General features: G+C 37.7%; 3 protein-coding genes across 6 annotated transcripts in view; 1 reads left to right on the top strand and 2 right to left on the bottom strand.

Moving 5' to 3' along the window:
• LOC117323809 (calcium-independent protein kinase C-like) overlaps positions 1 to 4,183 on the bottom strand; it is a 59,684-nt gene extending 55,501 nt beyond the window's left edge. The window contains exons 1-2 of the mRNA XM_033879273.1: positions 3,693 to 4,183; positions 3,325 to 3,388 (exon numbers count right to left, since the gene is read on the bottom strand). Of these exons, the coding sequence (XP_033735164.1) occupies positions 3,325 to 3,388; positions 3,693 to 4,034 (406 nt within the window). The 5' untranslated portion in view covers positions 4,035 to 4,183. The remainder of the gene's footprint in view (positions 1 to 3,324; positions 3,389 to 3,692) is intronic.
• Positions 4,184 to 13,589: 9,406 nt separating this feature from the next.
• On the top strand, positions 13,590 to 19,138 carry LOC117323808 (iron-sulfur cluster assembly 2 homolog, mitochondrial-like). 2 transcript variants are annotated; one of them, XM_033879272.1, is made up of 4 exons: positions 13,590 to 13,680; positions 14,097 to 14,205; positions 15,182 to 15,294; positions 16,322 to 19,138. In XM_033879272.1, the coding sequence occupies exons 1-4, from the start codon at positions 13,607 to 13,609 to the stop codon at positions 16,494 to 16,496; spliced, it is 471 nt and encodes a 156-aa protein (XP_033735163.1). In that variant the 5' UTR covers positions 13,590 to 13,606; the 3' UTR covers positions 16,497 to 19,138. The 2 variants fall into 2 exon arrangements, with proteins under 2 accessions (XP_033735163.1, XP_033735162.1); XM_033879271.1 differs by having other exon boundaries at positions 14,091 to 14,205.
• A 631-nt stretch (positions 19,139 to 19,769) lies between these two features.
• Positions 19,770 to 21,564, bottom strand: part of LOC117323807 (centrosomal protein of 128 kDa-like) — a 36,882-nt gene continuing 35,087 nt past the window's right edge. For all 3 annotated transcript variants that reach the window (XM_033879267.1, XM_033879268.1, XM_033879269.1), the window contains one exon: positions 19,770 to 21,469. In XM_033879267.1, coding sequence (XP_033735158.1) covers positions 21,266 to 21,469 — 204 coding nt within the window. In that variant the 3' untranslated portion in view covers positions 19,770 to 21,265. The remainder of the gene's footprint in view (positions 21,470 to 21,564) is intronic.

The raw sequence follows: 21,564 nt of genomic DNA, 5'->3' as shown, positions 1-21,564 counted from the left end.
CACGCCAGTTGTACAAGGGGTGGCAGTCTTAAAAATGTATGGTACATTGTAAATATTCAACAAGTATATTCTGGGTATTACCTATTAACATTTCCCCAACCTGTCCCTGCTAAAAATAGTAACAGTTACCTTAACCTTGACCCAAAGGCCTGAAACTCTACCTTGATCTGTCGCTACTCATACTGAAGTTACATATCAACTTTAACCAATATATATAATGAAGCATGGCTGAGATAAGTGCAGAAAACTGAGTTGATGGACTGAGAGACAGACAGAAAACCTTTAGTCCCCCCTTGTTTCACCAGAGACGGACAAATAATACCTAACTTCTATATACCAACCTATCACAATAATAAGTCACTACAATACCTAATTAGGTGTATACCATATATCAAAAGCAAACTGGAAAATCCTGAGAAAATCCACACTGTCGGGCAGGTGATCGTGACTCGACACCTTTTCACAAGTCAGGGAATCAAATAGTTACCTTGAATTGGTGAAAAGGGAATGAGTTATCTACCTACAACCTTTCAAAATTTTCCAGATTGGATATTGATCCCATGAACAGTCTCAAGCTTTGTTTCTATGAAATAATACATTGTATTTTGCTGGACATTTGAAGGCTATTTACAATATCACCAATTAATGATGTCACATGATTGTATGAAACTACCTGTTATAAGAGAACAATGACACCACCTGGATTTGACCTACTTTTACATCAGCCCCACCCCACGATAATACATACCTCCTATATACCACGCCACAATAATATATAACTCCTATATACCACCCCAACTGGATTTGACCTACTTTTACATCAGCTCCACCCCACAACAATACATAAGTCCTATATACCACCCCATTCCACCTGGATTTGACCTACTTTTACATCAGCTCCACCCCACAGCAATACATAACTCCTATATATCACCCCATTCCACATGGATTTGACCTTCTTTTACATCAGCTCCACCCCACAACAATACATAACTCCTATATACCACCCCATTCCACATGGATTTGACCTACTTTTACATCAGCTCCACCCCACAACAATACATAACTCCTATATATCACCCCATTCCACATGGATTTGACCTTCTTTTACATCAGCTCCACCCCACAACAATACATAACTCCTATATACCACCCCATTCCACATGGATTTGACCTACTTTTACATCAGCTCCACCCCACAACAATACATAACTCCTATATACCACCCCAATCCACATGGATTTGACCTACTTTTACATCAGCTCCACCCCACAACAATACATAACTCCTATATACCACGCCAATCCACATGGATTTGACCTACTTTTACACAAGTGTAAATTTTAAATTATAATGTTGTTGATGAAGCAGAAGGCATTCACCCTTCTGGAGCACCTGCATTTTTCTCATTGTGCTATCATCAAGTGTCTCTTCAGTACTTTTTTATTGTTCTTGCTTTTAATACAAAATTATAATTAGTATGTTATACTTGTAAAGTAAATGTTTAACTAGAAACCAATGAATATCTTCTATGTATTTGACACCAACATCAGTAGATAAAAACTGATGGCTGCATACAAAATACGTAAGTTTTCAACTACTTAATTATCCTCTGAAGAAATGTGCTTTTAAATCATCATAAATTCTATGTTTATGCAAGTGTGCATCCACACATGTATGAACACTTCATCACCCAATTAAGAGTCTGTTCACAGGCAGCAAAAACAACTTTTGCTTTTTACTTGTCTTGATTAAAGCTTTATCATCTTGTTTGCTCTTTTCATTATTGTAATTTTCTTTCTAAGAAATATTAATAAGATTTTAGGTTTACAAAACATAGACATTTATGGTTGACTGAAAAGTGTTAACTTTAATGTATAATCCAATTATGAATTAACTGAATGAAAGAAAACAAATACTGTGGTCTGGTGTTTGTATTACAGATTACTCCTGATCATATAAACTTCAGTGGCCAGTAATACAGCTAATGTTGACATACACAACAACAGCCCACTGGGACAGTAATGGTACCGATTGGCTGTCCTCTAGTGAGGAAGTGGGTACTAGCTCGACCATACACTCACTGGCCATTGCTAGCTATTTTTTCATACATAATTCAGTACTATATACCTATAAAGCTATGAAATGTTAGTGATGTAGCAGCACCGACATGTGTGTGTATACCGCTATATAGGTAACATATTTACATGTCTGACCTAGCCTGCTATACATACAGGTCACACACATCTAGTGAGGTCACACATATATACACCAACGTAAACATTCACAACTACATGTAAGCCAACAAACAAGTATATTTCCCCTGCATTATATTCTACACAGTTGCTTCAATAATCAGCAAATAAAATAATAGGTGAGTCAGCAAATGTAAATGTAAACATTGGCAACCAGTGTGTGTTAGGAAGTATAATAACAATGTTCTACAATGTAACAGTACAGGGAATACACACATACTACAATGTATCACATTGAATTACAATGTATACCATCTACAATTCCATATTAGTGCTAATTAGATAATTGGTTGTAAAATGCAGATCTGTGTTAGCTTTATCTCTTAATACTCTTTTTAAACTATAATGGTGGATAAAAGCCACATAATTTATACAATGTAATTCAGTTATAAATTTCATCAAAGCATTAATCAAATTCAAAAATAATTTTACTATACTTATAAACACCCTAGCCAATAGACAGAAAACTAACAAATTTCGAGATGTTAATATCATAAGATTTAAAAAAAAATATTCAAATAATTAATTTTGAAGTTTTAACTAAAACCGACATAAACACAAAAATCAATTTAAATCTTTAAACAATGATTACTTTAAAAATCATTAACTAAGTTACATCTCAATACTGTATTGCTTAGCAACATGAGTGTTTCTACAACAAGCTGCTGTCTGCATATACACCCAGAAACAAATTCTATTTCATTTAAAAAAAGAAAGACCTATTCCCAAACCAACTCATTTATATTTGGTCCTCAGCCATACAGAATTTGCCAGTATTGAACGGTATGGGTCTGTATTGCTTGGAATACAGCAAGAAAACTCATTAGCATAAGCGAGTGATTCTGTTGCGACAAACCAACAGACGTCACAGACTCTAGGCGAGAGCATCTTCTGCTATGCAGGTCATTTTTAGAACTTGCATCCATGTTTTCATCAAATGCAGCAGCACTTGTGTAGAGGTAATTCCTGTATCGGGTAGGTTGTGTACCGTGTGTACGGTAAAGTGTCGAAATAGAGCTAATAAATAAGAATATATGCTAATGATATGGGAAATCATAGGAATATTTACCTCCTCCCGAAGATCCATTTAATTCTATTTCGACGTGTATCTTCCCATTGGGTTCTAGGTCAACCTGGAAAATGGATATCAGCGTTATAAAACCAAGCACCATATCGCGTTTTCCTGTCTCTATATAATATCATAAAGCATTCTACAAAATATTAATGACCGTACATGCAAACGGTAACAAGCAAATCCCGAGACAACGGCTAAACCCTACCATAGGAGTCCTCGCTTCATTTTCCCCGTGCCTCCATCTTGGAAATCAACATCCAAGGAGAATTATGTACGGTACACAATCCGATGACTCGTGAGGCGACCAAAGACATTATAGACTCGTCATACTGTGATGAAATAAAACAACAATTTATACGTACCCACAAATCACGGTGTCTCCCTTTCACTTCCTCGAATGTGAGAGAACAGTTGGCCACGAACTCATCGGGTGGTATCGCGGCATCATGAAATACTGTAAGTCCTATAGTCTGCCCATTGTGAACAGACGAGCAGAAATCCTCGTTCCATACTGGTTTTAACGTTTTAGGTTTTGTGGTCGTTTTAGCGATAGGTAAGTCATCTACATCTATCGCTATATAGGGGTCGATCAGCTGTACATTTTTCGTACCACCCAGATTCAATCGCGTAGCGAAGTCAGTCGGCCTCAAGTCAACTGCTTCGCAAATTTTTAATTTCATGGATCCATTGAATACATTTGCCATCGTGGATGGTAAAATCCGTCATAGGCGAGGTTTGGTTGGACCTGACTATAGCCTCCTATCGATACAGTCGTCCCGTGTAAACACAAAACACACTTACACAGGCCACAGAGGACCAGACCATCTCCAAATAATTGGCAGGCAGTCACGGAAGTCCTGGTAATGGAAAGGAATATGCTACAGGGCTTGTGCGCATGCGCTTAGTAAGAAAAAAATCTGTACGAACCTTTATCTTTATGTATGGAAATTCCTTTTTTTCATAGAAAATGACCACACAGACGACTTTTAAATTTGATCATTGAAGTTTTAATGTCTTTAATTATTTCTTTTCATAATAAGCAGAACAGTTAGCCAGGAGAATGTATGGAAAAGTAACACAAGCGCTATACAAAGGAATATATTTACATTATTATCATTAGGTTACTTCAGATATCACCATCATGTATTCAAATCTAACGCGGGCAAAGCAATTTATATTGCTGTTTTTTAATGACCCAAGTATTGTTTTTACTCTTTTTTTGTTTAGGACTAAATGAGTTATGCTTATATAAATAGTACCTTTCATATCAGATTCAGTTATAGTTTTTACGTACGTTCGTTAATAACGTTGGATTAGTGATTTATATATATATTGATTTTTTCGTGTTTTTTTTTTTTATCGTAATGCAGATACATAAACAAAAAGGTAACCAGTATCATCAAGATGTTTAAGATCATCATTATGTATGTTTTATCACGTCATCATCATCATCATCATCATCATCATCATCATCATCATCATCATCATCATCATCATCATCACCACCACCACCACCAACACCAATCATCATCATCATCATCATCATCATCATCATCATCATCATCATCATCATCATCATCATCATCATCATCATCATCATCATCACCACCACCACCACCACCACCAACACCAATCATCATCATCATCATCATCATCATCATCGACCTCCTCGTAATTGTAACGACGACGACGGCATCGTCGTCACAGCTAATGATATGGTTCTGTTGATAAAGGTAAGTAATAAAGGAGGTATAGCTGGCCTCCTTGTTATCACCTGGTTACTGTAGAGAGATTTTTGATAAGTTACCTATCATCGCTTATGTGATAATGCCCGTCATATTTTACAAGTCCTTTACACACTCTATATACAGAGTTCATCTGCACTCGCTCTATATAGATAATGCGTGACTGACCTCTGACCTCTTATTACAGGTAAGCTGGAATCCACCGCGTGCGTCATCACTTGGACACATACGTCAAACACTTAAGCCAATAGTGGATAGAAATTAAAAAGCAGTGATCGATTTTGACCCGTCCATTATTTTGAAGGTTGCCTGCTGTTGTCGCACTATATACGTGATACTGTATGTCAACATTGTGTATTTTCGAGAGAGAGAAATCGGTACGGATAAATTAGTCGATGGTTAATGAAAAATAAATAAAATTGTAGTAGAAACTCCACTGATATCGCCCGGCCTTATATTGCTTGTCGCTCGTCATAGCGACATATGTGAGAACCAGTTGTATTTCCAAACCTTAGAGAAAGTATCATCTCGATAACGTAAGAACACATTTGTAACTGGTTGACGGGAATACAACGACCAGACCCGGACCTCCGACGGATGCTGTTACCGAGCTATACCTGGTCACGCTGAGCTACCTGACCATCACAGGTCCACGTTTCCCATGACAAGTACCTCATTACAAGCGTTGGTCAAGTTTCAAGTTTTATTCGAAACTTTAGGCCATTGGCCCGTCAGTATAACAGAGCAAACGTGCAGTAGAGATTCAATGCAGAATATTATATAGAAATAATCCCTTATGACATACAATATACAATTACATCAGATCAAACATATTCAAGCAGTTCTTAATTTATTTGATTCGAAAAAAATATTTACCTAATTTCAGCCTTAAAAACTGAAGTATTTTTCCAGTAATAGACACAGAGAACAGATCACACAAATTCGGGACCTTTCAACTCCAGACACCACTGACCATTGAGCTACCTGGCAATCGGCAATCGCCAGCCCCTACCGGTAAATACATTTGTATACTGTGGATTCTAAATCGCCTCGGGTGGCATCCCGTGGTGACACCTGCACTTGGCTAACTGGGGCGAATAGAGGATTCAGATTCTTTTATTTCGTTGTGTTTTTCAACTACACATCAGAGAGAAAACACGACAAAACAATACAGTGTAATATAGTATGACACAATACACAATACAATGTAATATAGTATGACACAATACACAATACAATGTTATATAGTATGACACAATTACAAAAGTACATGTCCATTACGCTTAATACTCTAACATACACATATATGTATACGTACACTTAGTATTACTATATATTATAAAAATGAACATAACGTCATTATGATAATATACAATAGTTCATGTACGTTATAAATAGATTAACATATAGTAAATTAATCAATTAAATGGCGTTATTACGTTGTTTTGTCGCTAAATAAAGGAATTTTCCTAGCTTACTCAATTCAGAAAAATTTTGAACACTTGATAATTGTATCAACTTAAAAATGCTTGGTCTTCTATAATAATATGGCTTAATGTATGTACTTCGAATATTGTTATAATAATTACATTTGAGAATAAAATGACATTCATCCTCAATATCACTATCTTGACATAATGTACATATTCTTTGCTCTCTCTGCCGATTTCTGTATCTTCCTTGTTTTGTATTGTAATTGTGAGAGCTTAATCTAAATCTAGCTATTTGTATTTTATACTGGTCATCTATAGGCTTACACAAGTAGAACTGTAAAGAGAATTGATCAATAACATGTTGATATAGTTTTACCTTTAGAAATATCACTACTTATTAGATAAAAGCTCCTGTTGATAAACATCATAAAATCTTTGTTTAATCACATTAAAAGCTATTTTCTCGCTACAATCAGAATTCCATAAATAATTTAATCATAATTTGTTCAGCTCAGCTTGAATGTTTCTTCAAATCATAAGGAAAGGCCAGTACTGACACCTTTCATTGGTTAGACATATCACAGAGGAGCAGGTAGACGGTCTAACACCCCCCATTGGTTAGACATATCACAGATGGACGTGTAGACGGTCTAACACCCTCTATGGTGACATATCACAAAGGTAGACGGTCTAACACCCTCTATGGTTAGACATATCACAGAGGGACAGGTAGACGGTCTAACACCCTCTATGGTTAGACATATCACAAAGGTAGATGGTCTAACACCCTCCATTGGTTAGACATATCACAGAGGGACAGGTAGACGGTCTAACACCCTCTATGGTTAGACATATCACAGAGGGACAGGTAGGCGGTCTAACACCCTCTATGGTTAGACATGTCACAAAGGTAGACGGTCTAACACCCTCCATTGGTTAGACATATCACAGAGGGACAGGTAGACGGTCTAACACCCTCTATGGTTAGACATATCACAAAGGTAGACGGTCTAACACCCTCCATTGGTTAGACATATCACAGAGGGACAGGTAGACGGTCTAACACCCTCTATGGTTAGACATATCACAAAGGTAGACGGTCTAACACCTTCTATTGTTAGACATATGACAGAGGGACAGGTAGACGGTCTAACACCCTCTATGGTTAGACATATTACAGAGGGACAGGTAGACGGTCTAACACCCTCTATGGTTAGACATATCACAAAGGTAGACGGTCTAACACCCTCCATTGGTTAGACATATCACAGAGGGACAGGTAGACGGTCTAACACCCTCTATGGTTAGACATGTCACAAAGGTAGACGGTCTAACACCCTCTATGGTTAGACATATCACAAATATCACAAAGGTAGACGTTCTAACACCCTCTATGGTTAGACATATCACAAAGGTAGACGTTCTTACACCCTCTATGGTTAGACATATCACAAAGGTAGACGGTCTAACACCCTCTATGGTTAGACATATTACAAAGGTAGACGTTCTAACACCCTCTATGGTTAGACATATCACAAAGGTAGACGGTCTAACACCCTCTATGGTTAGACATATGACAGAGGGACAGGTAGACGGTCTAACACCCTCCATTGGTTAGACACATCACAAAGGTAGACGTTCTAACACCCTCTGTGATTAGACATATCACAAAGGTAGACGGTCTAACACCCTCTATGGTTAGACATATGACAGAGGGACAGATAGACGGTCTAACACCCTCTATGGTTAGACATATCACAAAGGTAGACGTTCTAACACCCTCTATGGTTAGACATATCACAAAGGTAGACGGTCTAACACCTTCTATTGTTAGACATATGACAGAGGGACAGGTAGACGGTCTAACACCCTCTATGGTTAGACATATCACAAAGGTAGACGGTCTAACACCCTCTATGGTTAGACATATCACAAAGGTAGACGGTCTAACACCCTCTATGGTTAGACATATCACAAAGGTAGACGTTCTAACACCCTCTATGGTTAGACATATCACAAAGGTAGACGGTCTAACACCCTCTATGGTTAGACATATCACAAAGGTAGACGGTCTAACACCCTCTATGGTTAGACATATCACAGAGGGACAGGTAGATGGTCTTACAGTCTCCATTGACTCACAATGGAACGGGTACAAGTTGCTTTCTTGTCATATTTCAAAGTGCAACACAGCCTACATATAGGTAGCAATAATACATAGTTATACAGAATATATTACATTTACAAAATTGCGGAGGTAAGATGTTCAACTATCCTAAATACGAACATGTTTCTTGTTGTACTGCCGTGGTCGTCACCGCTTGTATGTTTTATTTTGTGTTTTTGGGCAAAACGGCTAATTATTATAACCAAGTCATGACCACGTCTGATAGCGTCACGGGACTTGTCTCTAAGTTATAACCCAGTCATGACCACGTCTCATAGTGTCATTGGACCTGTCTAAGTTATAACCCAGTCATGACCTCGTCTCATGGTGTCACGGGACCTGTCTCTAAGTTATAACCCAGTCATGACCACGTCTCATAGTGTCACGGGACCTGTCTCTAAGTTATAACCCAGTCATGACCTCGTCTCATAGTGTCACGGGACCCGTCTCTAAGATATAACCCAGTCATGACCTCGTCTCATAGTGTCACGGGACCTGTCTCTAAGTTATAACCCAGTCATGACCACGTCTCATAGTGTCACGGGACCTGTCTCTAAGTTATAACCCAGTCATGACCTCGTCTCATAGTGTCAAGGGACCCGTCTCTAAGTTATAACCCAGTCATGACCTCGTCTCATAGTGTCATAGGACCTGTCTCTCAGTTATAACCCAGTCATGACCTCGTCTCAGTGTCACGGGACCTGTCTCTAAGATATAACCCAGTCGTGACCTCGTCTCATAGTGTCACGGGACCCGTCTCTAAGTTATAGCCAAGTCATGACCACGTCTCAAAGTGTCACGGGACCCGTCTCTAAGTTATAACCTAGTCATGACCACGTCTCATAGTGTCATTGGACCTGTCTAAGTTATAACCCAGTCATGACCTCGTCTCATAGTGTCACGGGACCCGTCTCTAAGTTATAACCCAGTCATGACCTCGTCTCATAGTGTCACGGGACCCGTCTCTAAGTTATAACCCAGTCATGACCACGTGTCATAGTGTCACGGGACCCGTCTCTAAGTTATAACCCAGTCATGACCACGTGTCATAGTGTCACGGGACCCGTCTCTAAGTTATACCCCAGTCATGACCACGTCTCATTGTGTCACGGGGCCAGTCTCTAAGTTATAACCCAGTCATGACCTCGTCTCATAGTGTCACGGGACCTGTCTCTAAGTTATAACCCAGTCATGACCACGTCTCATTGTGTCACGGGACCTATCCCTAAGTTATAACCCAGTCATGACCTCGTCTCATAGTGTCACGGGACCTGTCTCTAAGTTATAACCCAGTCATGACCTCGTCTCATAGTGTCACGGGACCTGTCCCTAAGTTATAACCCAGTCATGACCTCGTCTCATAGTGTCACGGGACCTGTCCCTAAGTTATAACCCAGTCATGACCTCGTCTCATAGTGTCACGGGACCTGTCTCTAAGTTATAACCCAGTCATGACCTCGTCTCATAGTGTCAAGGGACCCGTCTCTAAGTTATAACCCAGTCATGACCTCGTCTCATAGTGTCATAGGACCTGTCTCTCAGTTATAACCCAGTCATGACCTCGTCTCAGTGTCACGGGACCTGTCTCTAAGATATAACCCAGTCGTGACCTCGTCTCATAGTGTCACGGGACCCGTCTCTAAGTTATAGCCAAGTCATGACCACGACTCAAAGTGTCACGGGACCCGTCTCTAAGTTATAACCTAGTCATGACCACGTCTCATAGTGTCATTGGACCTGTCTAAGTTATAACCCAGTCATGACCTCGTCTCATAGTGTCACGGGACCCGTCTCTAAGTTATAACCCAGTCATGACCTCGTCTCATAGTGTCACGGGACCCGTCTCTAAGTTATAACCCAGTCATGACCACGTGTCATAGTGTCACGGGACCCGTCTCTAAGTTATAACCCAGTCATGACCACGTGTCATAGTGTCACGGGACCCGTCTCTAAGTTATACCCCAGTCATGACCACGTCTCATTGTGTCACGGGGCCAGTCTCTAAGTTATAACCCAGTCATGACCTCGTCTCATAGTGTCACGGGACCCGTCTCTAAGTTATAACCCAGTCATGACCTCGTCTCATTGTGTCACGGGACCTGTCCCTAAGTTATAACCCAGTCATGACCTCGTCTCATTGTGTCACGGGACCTGTCCCTAAGTTATAACCCAGTCATGACCACGTCTCATTGTGTCACGGGACCTATCCCTAAGTTATAACCCAGTCATGACCTCGTCTCATAGTGTCACGGGACCTGTCTCTAAGTTATAACCCAGTCATGACCACGTCTCATTGTGTCACGGGACCTATCCCTAAGTTATAACCCAGTCATGACCTCGTCTCATAGTGTCACGGGACCTGTCTCTAAGTTATAACCCAGTCATGACCTCGTCTCATAGTGTCACGGGACCTGTCCCTAAGTTATAACCCAGTCATGACCTCGTCTCATAGTGTCACGGGACCTGTCCCTAAGTTATAACCCAGTCATGACCTCGTCTCATAGTGTCACGGGACCTGTCTCTAAGTTATAACCCAGTCATGACCTCGTCTCATAGTGTCACGGGACCTGTCTCTAAGTTGTAACCCAGTCATGACCTCGTCTCAGTGTCACGGGACCCGTCTCTAAGTTATAACCCAGTCATGACCTCGTGTAATGGTGTCACGGGACCCGTCTCTAAGTTATAACCCAGTCATGACCTCGTGTAATGGTGTCACGGGACCCGTCTCTAAGTTATAACCCAGTCATGACTACGTCACATAGTGTCAAGGACCTGTCTTTAAGTTATAGTGTGACCGGACCTGTCTCTAATTATTATCAAGTTCTATTTTCGTGAATCATACGTATAGGTACTTTAACGGTAAGGAGCCATGATCGCCTGTAGTATTGAAAATCTGGAACAGAGGAATATGAAGAGGGCCATTTTCAACGGTCAGTTTCCATCTGGTCACAACTGGAAAATGGACCGTAGCCCAGAATCTGTTTTCAACGGAAGCGTAAATTTTCAACACAGCTAGCCGTTTCCCTTTACAAAGTCACATGGGCCTTGTTGGCCTCTTATTTATAGAGGAGTTTTGATACTGGACGTTCAGAGGTAAAATCATAATTCTTTTATTCTTTGGGGGCCGAGATGGCGAGTGGTTAAGGTGTTCCGACACTTTATCACTTGCCATCCACCTCAAAACTAGGCACTTCCTTAAATGACCATGGCTGTTAATAGGACGTTAAACAAAATAAACTAAACTAAACCAACTTCTTTAGGATCAGATCCGTATGATTTCCGCCTGTAGACGAGCAAGTGCCCCCCCCCCCCCCCCCCCCCCCCCCCCCTTCCCCGCCTTTTTTATTACTAGATGCATGGTTCATATATTAAAACGTAATAATTTTTACTAGTATGTGGTTTTTTTGTTGTTGCCATTTTGCCATTTTGCCATGGACCTAATCTATTTTTGGTATAACAATGGGCAATTTACATAGATTCCAGGCCTATGTAATGGAAGTTATGGTAAAACGTTTGGGATTCATCCCATTTAATTCAGATTTATGTATTAAAATTTATCGACAAATTAAAGATAAATTATTTTAAAGTAAAGAGAAATCTTTATTAAAATTCGAGATTTCATTCATCTCCATTCATATAACTCTACACTTATTTGATGAATAAAGAAATAACTGTATCCTTAATAGAATCAGAGACATATATACAGAGAGATTAGTAACATCGCTATTTCCCCGTACACATAGTGGCTCCCTTTATTCGTGACCACTCAAGCATATCCCTTATCGAGAGCGTCCTGTCTCCTATCAAACACACGCGAGCGCAGGTAAATCGGGCTATGCGCATGTGTGTATCGTAGTATTGGAACTTATTCGACATGTTCTGGTTAATCCGCCATTACGTCCGACCAAAACATCGTCATTTTAAATACACACAGAAAGCACATCGTTTTATTTTGGCCACTACAAAAGTTACCACATTAACCAAAAACTATCAAACTTATGGGATATAGTCTTATTGATCATGCATATTGTTGTCATTTATCCGTATTTTCGAAAATCCATTGGGTCCTATTCGACATGTCCAAGTTTGTAATTAAGCCGCCATTACGTCAGACCAAAACATCGCCAATTTTAAACGCACACAAAAAGCACATCGTTTTATTTAGGCCACTACAAAAGTTACCACATTAACCAAAAACTATCATACTTATGGGATATAGTCTTATTGATCATGCACATTGTTGTCATTTATCCGTATTTTCGAAAACCCCATAGGGACTTTTCGAAAATTGGAGATTCCCGCCGATCTTTCCTGCGTTGTGCTTGACTTTCATACTCAAAATACAAACACTTGGACAGCAAATTGTGATATATTTCATATTGATGACGATTCTGCACTTTGATATTAATAAAATTAAAGCACATAATTGGATCTTGCTGATGATTTCAAATAGAAATTATCGATAATTATGTGTCTGGTTTTCAAGTTTTCTCCAATATGGCGTCTAGTGAAGACTGAACCGAGCGACCGCAAAGGATTGTGGGAAGGTCAGGGGCCACTATGTAAACACAAGGGCAAATAGAGAGCTGCCAATCTCTCTGTATATATGTCTCTGATAGAATTGCATATTTTCTTTTTAATGCACATATCAGTATTTAAATAAAAGATATCTGTATTTAAGAGATATATAATCAGAGACATATATATTTAATCATAAAAAAAAAGAAAGATAAATTTAAGCATTTAAATACAGATTTACATTTCTATCTGAATTAAATGCAATTTTATCATTACTTCAAAATAAAAGGTTATAGGCTTAGGCCTATATGTTAATGATATTCAGCGCAGACTCATAAAATGAAGGATCATTTAAACGTTTGAACGCAACATATATGCCTCAAGCGCCGTCGTGACTAAGGGAAAATGCAGTAATGGCTGCCTGCAGACGATTTTGGATTTTGTCAGAGGTCATAAATGCTACAAAGCGATGCACTGTAGACGCTAGGTGAGTGTATACCCAATGAATAATTGATTGATTAATTAAACGTGTAGTATGCAACAGTGTAGGCACTGCAATGCCACTTATATATCTCGTAATGTTCGTTCTTTGTCAAATTGCGTCATGATAACTTTTCGGTGAACATTACTGTAGTAAACTTAGTCAAGTTAGTGCTGCCGTACTGGTACTGCAATATCCCTGTATGGCCATATGCCATTATGTGGCTAGTCATATGTGTTTAATTCCATTCAGCTCTGCTGTAAGGTTGGGTGTTTATTTATTGTTTACATATATTTTGATAACAAACGTGAATTACTTTAATGAAAAAATAACTCATTGATAATTATGTAAAATTCGTAAAAATGCTATATTATATTATTCACATATTAACAACAGTAAATTAAACTTAATATAAGTTTCAGGAGCAAGACTGGGTCACAGGGAAGGCAATACTGCATTCAGAGATGTCTGTCAACGCAGACACAGGAAATATCCCCTGACACAATACAGCTAAGTGACAGCTGTGTGAAGGTAAGGTGTCGGATGATTCCCCGAAACTTTTTTTTGCTCCAAACGTGTTTCATACAAGATACAAGAAGATTTATTTAAAGTCGTATATGTTAAAACAAAGAACATTAGCTTTGTAGAACTATTTCTATAACACCTAACCATATCCCCATAAACTACATCCGATGCCAAAAATCTATTAGATATGCCCATAGTATTTATTTTTTTCCATATTGTTGTTTAATTGTAAAGCGGCATGAGGTAGACCCATGAATGGAGTCGTGTTTCACGTAAGACATTAGAGCATCGCTCGATTTTTTAGGTGAATAGATCACTAGTTCATTTAACTGACTGCTGGTATAGCCAACATGACATATATTTGTAAACTATAATCACATGCATTCAGGCTAGGGGCCGTGGTGGCCGAGTGGTTAAGGTGTACCGACACTTTAACACTAGCCCTCCACCACTGGGTTGCAAGTTCAAAACCTACGTGGGGCAGTTGCCAGGAACTGACCGTAGGCCTGTGGTTTTTCTCCAGGTACTCCGGCTTTCCTCCACCTCCAAAACCTGGCACGTCCTTAAATGACCCTGGCTGTTAATAGGACGTTATACAAAAACAAACCAAACCAAACATTCAGGCTATTTTATGAATCAACGCTTAACATTGTTGTGTGCATCAACTAGAGCTGTCTCATTTATTTGTACTTTATTAAGATTCTCCAATATTGATTTATTAATAAAGGCAGAAGAATGAAAACAGGGGTAGGTTAATGGGGTCCCCCTATTTCAAAGAATGAACAATAAAATTGTTAAGATATTGAGCTATTAACATATGTAGAGTAATTATCATAATAAGATTTCTTGGCAATGTCTTCAAAACTTTGGTTCCTTTGATGATATGGGCATATGATATTTTCTATGGAATAAATTGTATCTAAATACAGTGACAGTGTTGATTTATTTTAATTTACCTAGAAACACATTTTGAATATTTCAGCGATTAAAAACCTTGGACAATAATGGCTGTCTACGTGTCATCGTAGAGGGCGGTGGATGTTCAGGATTTCAGTATAAATTTGACCTAGATACAACACTCCAAGAAGATGATCAGTAAGTTTTGGGTCTATATTTGAGTTTTATGCTTAGTAGAGGGGGTATAGTGATTGCTGAGTCTGTTTGGTTCAGATTAAATGATTGTGAGTCACCCTTGTCCACTATGAAATACTCAGCATTTCTTCTAGAAAAATATAAGCAACTTGTCACCGATATTTGGCCAGAAGGTACTCGGAGTAGATTAAATACGAAAGACATTGACTTAATTCTCAAGGTCACAGGGGTCAAATATGTTAAAAACTTAAAGAAACTTATAAGTTTCAGAAGACCAAGAGGCCCACTATTTTCCAATAGATACTTAGGACAGAGTGTTATGAAATCTTCTAGTTTCATAAGACCTGGAGACCTGATAATTTGGCCATTGGTACCAGTAATAGAGTGTTGTGAAGTTTCCTTGTCAGTGACCTTGACCTACATATTTTCAAGGTCAGGGGTGAAATATGTTAAAAATCTATTTTTCAAGTTCCAGAAGATTCAGAGGCAGTATAATTTGCCAATGTTATTCTTGGACAGAGTTTCCGGATATAATTAACCTTGATCTTTTTTCAAGGTTTCAGATGGGGAAATCCCTGAGAATCTTCTCTAGATCTAAAAGACCAATAGGCCATATATTTTGCTAGCAGGCACTAAGGATGAAGTGTTATGAAAATTCCCTCCATATACATGACCAAGACCTATTTTCCTAGTCACAGGGAAGAAATAGTTATTCCTTCGAGAATCAAATTCTAGGGGAAACTGGGAACCCTGTTTGGCCCAAGGCTCCTGCTATGGAGTGATGTGAAGTTTATTCATACCAATGTCACTGGCCTAATTTCAAGTTCACAGTGGTCAAATATATTCTCTGTAATGAATCATATCACTGTATTAGAAATATTTTGATATCATTCCTGAAACATAACTATAATAAGGTCAAAATGAAAACTCAAAATACCTTGGTAATTATTTTTATATTTTAGCATTAGATATCAGGCCCTTTAGTCTTTATTTTGTTGATTCAGTGAAATTGATGTCTTGTCTGTTGCAGTTTGTTTGAAAAGGATGGAGCTAAAGTTGTTGTGGATACAGATTCTCTAGACTTTTTGAAGGGATGTACAATTGATTATCATCAAGAATTGATAAGGTCCGCTTTTCGAATTATCAACAATCCTCAGGCTGAACAAGGATGCTCATGTGGGGCCTCATTTGCTTTAAAGCTCTGATGTGATAGGAAGTGAGAAGATGTTCTGTTCTTAACGTCAATCTGTGGAATCAGAAAGGATAATTTTGGATTGTGTAAGGCTTCACAGCACAGGATCTGTGGATTTTGAAAGAATCATTTTGGAAAATGTGCAAGTCAATTCACGGAATCTGTGGAATCTGAAATGTCGATTTTGGATTGTGGAAGGCTCTACATGGGATTCGTAGAATCAAAAACTACACACATATACATGTATATTCATTGTATATATACTTTTGTATGTGTACAATATGTACATGTATGTAAACCTGGTAAATACTAGTATACCATTCAGCTAAAGCTTCTGTTTAGTTGGATGGGTTGAGCAAAAGCCTAGTAGTCCAGAGGTCACCAGTTAGACCCTTAGTAGAGGCATTCAAATAAATTGGATCTATCATGCTCTCTTTTACACTGGCACAGATGTAGGGATATGGGGAATTATATTTCATGTAACGTTCTCAAACATCGCTGTATCCTGTGGAGGCATTGAAATTAATTTATCATGTTCCCTGTTACATGTATGAAGTTACACTGCACTTTCATATATATCAATTCCTAATTATAATGATAAAATGTAGAGATGTTGATATTGTGATTACCTGTACATGTATTGGTATGGATTATCTGTGTCGGAGTCAGCTCATTAGATATGCAAATCTAATCTTAATAAATATCTAGCTTTGAATCAGAAGTCAACATGAGAGGTCATTGTGGTCCGAGTATTTACTGTATTTGTGGTGTACATATTGTCGAATATACAAATGTATATTTTAAATGAATACCAAGGAAATGAGTTCAGCTTTTTAAGCCTTAATAATGTTATCAAATAAAGCTTTTGGAAACATTATGCAGTCATTCTGTCCAAAATTTCTCAACTTAGTATATTTGCACTTACCAATTATAGGTAATTAGTATGATAGAAATTTTGCTGAAATTTTTCTCAATTTCCCCAGTACAAATGTATGTATTTTTGTATAATATTTATGATTTGGATGTATGAATCCTAGATATTTTCGGCTTTTCTTATGTTTTTATAATGTGCTACTGTACATTTTAACATGTCTGTATGTTAAATTTGCAGTATATAAAATCCAAATAAAATGTTATATTAAAATATAACTTGGTATTTCATGTGGTTTTTATGGTATTCATCAGTAGTTCCAACAGATCAGGTAACAGTTTAATCAAATATTCAAAAGCACATAAACATTTTTTTTTTGCTGGGATCTGTCCTGCAACTAATTTTAAGAAATAGTTCATTGTGAACTATTCAGATAGCTTTTTGTCTGTTGTCATGCATTAACTTTTCCTTGTGAACAAAATAACTTGAGTAAATATTAACGGAGATGGAAATTATTTTACATTAACTTTGTAATAGTATTATTACTGGACCTTGTGAACATGAAAACTGGTGTTACTATCAAATATAATGTAACTTTGTATGTACATGTAGTGATATATCAACAAGATACTGGATGAGTTGGAAAAGATTGACAGTTTGATGGTATATATCCACATATTGGTCCTGACCGACTCCTAAAAAGGGGTCTAATTAGCTGAAATTTCAAAAACATAATCTCAAGACCCAAAAAGGGTAGAATCAAATACTCTTCATAGATGGAAGGGTCTTAAGGTGCTTTATCAAATTTGTGAATTTCATGACCCTGGGGTCTCTCATTTGCTCATGTGGAGGGGGTAAACTTAGCTAGTTTTATATAGGAAATCTTATTTTTGACCATCATTTGTTAGATTTATATCAGAATTCATTCAGACTTGGTTGATATTATCAGCATGGGATGACAGTTTGATGGTATGAACATGTCAGTCCCTCATGAACCCCCAGGGGACGACGGGCAGGGTCAAATTGACTGAAATTTCAAAAACGTCTTCTCAAGACCCAGATAAGGTAGAATCAAATACTCTTCATAAATGGAAGGGTCTTAAGGTGCTTGGTATATTGCGTATTTCACGACCCTGGGAGCTCTATAATAACATCTCTTTTTTGAATATCATTTGTTGGATTTCTTTTTGAAGCAAGTCCAACTTCGTTAGAATTAACCGTTTTGAAAGGCACTTTGATGGTATGCAAATGTTGGCCCTGACTGACCCCACATGACTGATTGGCAGGGTCAAAAAGGGTAAAATTGACAGAAATATTTCAAAACTCTGGTGACCATTAAGGCCCATGGGCTTCTTCTTGTGGGATCCCTTGTCCTGGATGTTACCTTGTTAACTGTTAAATAGACTACCAACTTAGAGACTAATAATATCTTGGGACAGAATCATGATGAAAACTAGATTTGTATTTGAAGCTATTTGAATCACTAAAGAATTGTTATGGTAAGTGTCCTGAAACGAATGATCTAAACACACTAACTTTAGGGTTTTTAATACTGATCAACTGTTAAGTTGGTTTCTATACAGCACTGAATCATAATTATGTTGATGATATATTTTTTGTGATTTCTTAATTCTGTCACTGTTGACCATCAATAGTTTCATTTACTTTACTTTAAGTTACATTAGCACTGTTAGTATATGAATTTAATTCCGATTTGTGATGTAAAGTTTTGATTGACTGACAAATAACTGAATCAATAAAACAAACAAGATGTACAATATATATATATATGTTTTAATTGTATATTTGTATATAAAATTTGATTTGATGATACCAAATAGATTTACAATATAAATTTGTAGAGGAATGCCAATTAGCTTAGAGCATTTGATATGTAGAACATCACAGAGGAAAAGTAAAAGCTTACAAAATACACTTCTAAGAGATTCCTTTCATTTCTAAGAAAGATTTTATAAACAGATGAAGGTATCATGATTTTGTAGAAAAATGACTTTTAAAATACATTTGTTACTTAATATAGTATAAGAGAAGTATAAGATAAAAGAAATGTGCATTAAACCTAGAAATACTGGAATGGTTCCTAAAACATTGTCAAAAGATGAGACAATAAAATCATTTCTCGCACAACAAATTTCTTAAACATATCACAGTTTCTGTCATACAAAACATATCATTAGGCACTCTTAGTTCACAACAATTTGTGATCACTCGGATCCTATACAGGAATGCCTTTAACTAACCCAAATAATTTGTGAAAACATACAAAACAACATTTGCACTACAGAACCAACATACAAAACATTTGATGTTCAACAGTTCTTACAGACCACATATTTGTATTAGAGATCTCGCACTGTATTAGCAGTCTGCAATATTTGTATTAGAGATCTCGCACTGTATTAGCAGTCTGCAATTTGTATAAAAGAGATCTCATACCTTTGTTACATATCTCGGTCCAGTGCTACAGATTTCAAATCTGTATTAGAGATATTGCATCTGTTAAGAGATCTCACACCTGTGCTACATATTTCACATTTGTGGTATCACACCTGTGCTACAGATTTCACATTTGTGGTATCACACTTGTGCTACAGATTTCACATTTGTGGTATCACACATGTGCTACAGATTTCACTTTTGTGGTATCACACATGTGCTACAGATTTCACTTTTGTGGTATGACACCTTTGCTACAGATTTCACATCTGTATAAGTAATGTCACACCTGTGTTACAGAACTCGCACCTGTGTTACTGATCTTGCACCTGTATTCGAGATCTTGCACTTCTATTGCAGATTTAACAATGATGTACAAGATCTGACACCCATGCTATAGATTTCACACCTGTGCTTTAGAACTTGCTCTCACATAAATAAACAAGGATTTGTTTGATAATGTTTATCCCCTCTCCACCCCAGACCACCAGATAGTTAAGAGGTAGGTTACTTCTTCCTAATATTTCAATGGCGGTAAACCTCCACTTTGAGGACACTTACAAACAATCACAACCAATGAACATCCACATCACCCATTCAAATCAGCACTAAAATAAATAACATATCTACATTTCATGTATATATGGCATAGACAACATATACACGCTGGCCTATAGGCGGCCTGGCTAAGGTTTTTCTACTGACGCCCTGACTATGGATTTCCTACTGGCGGCTAAGTTTACAACTACCTTGCTACTTACAAGCATATTTAATGGCTCATGGAAGTTTTTCTTAATTTATCTTAATTTTTCTGTTTTTAGTGAAACAAGCAGCACCAAATTATAATGTTTTATGAAATAGAAATCCAAAACGATTTTCTGGTAAAGGCAAACTTAAAAAGCAGAATTCAGATTCTCATATTAATATCATTCATATGTGACAATTGTAAAACTTTTAAAGAATAAAGCTGTTTATCAATCCAAATAAAATAATGAAGTAAGGTGTTACTGTCTTTAGCAATGTTATACAAGATCTCTACATCTCTGGAAATTTTGACATCTCTCGAAATGTTGTATAGGATCTTGAAATCACTCAGAATGATGTATTAGATATTAGAAATTGTATGTCGAACGGGAAAAATTTAATTTACATCATGTCGGCAGGCTAAACAATGCCCTTATGTACACATGTGCTTCATAAAAAAAATACCCGCAGTTGTCGTCACACAACACTTGTAACCCCCAATACCACAATGTCCCATTCGTTCTGGACTTGGTCTCTATTATAGGAAGTAAAGCAGTCAATCCTTACCAGTAGATTTTTAAAGGGACCTGCGTTTAACTCCATCATTCAACTGTTTAATTTCTAAAAAACCCTGATCAGTCCCTTTTCTGAGAAAATATTTAATAAACGAATGTTAACAGTGTTGTGAAATAGAATGAAGCTCAATACTGCTAGCAGTTCTTCTGAGACATATAACGTTGCTGGAATTCTTCCTCCGACAATGCCATTGGGGGAGTTTGGCCCTTCTTGAATTTTGACGGGGGAGTGATTGGGCGCTTTGGACCCTCATGAATCCGAACTCTTTGATTCTTCTTCCTTGGTGTTGAGGACTTCCGTAGATTTCCAGCATTCCTCTCACGCTCAAACTCTGTTGCCTATAAATCACATTTAACATCAAGGTTAACGAATGTTTTGTTATTTTTTTAAACGGAAACAATTTTCTTTTTATAGCAGTACATATGTATTGTGA

The sequence above is a fragment of the Pecten maximus genome, chromosome 3 (assembly GCF_902652985.1).
Source record: "Pecten maximus chromosome 3, xPecMax1.1, whole genome shotgun sequence".
Lineage (NCBI taxonomy): Eukaryota > Metazoa > Mollusca > Bivalvia > Pectinida > Pectinidae > Pecten > Pecten maximus.
Note: the sequence above shows the minus strand (reverse complement) of the source record. Positions and strands in the feature narration are given on the sequence as shown.

Excerpts from the sequence above, each read along its gene's own strand:
- LOC117323808 (XM_033879271.1), top strand. The coding sequence starts at position 13,607 with ATGGCTGCCTGCAGACGATTTTGGATTTTGTCAGAGGTCATAAATGCT. Across the intron at positions 13,681-14,090 it reads CGATGCACTGTAGACGCTAG|TTTCAGGAGCAAGACTGGGT; the intron begins GTGAGTGTATAC and ends ACTTAATATAAG. Across the intron at positions 14,206-15,181 it reads TAAGTGACAGCTGTGTGAAG|CGATTAAAAACCTTGGACAA; the intron begins GTAAGGTGTCGG and ends TGAATATTTCAG.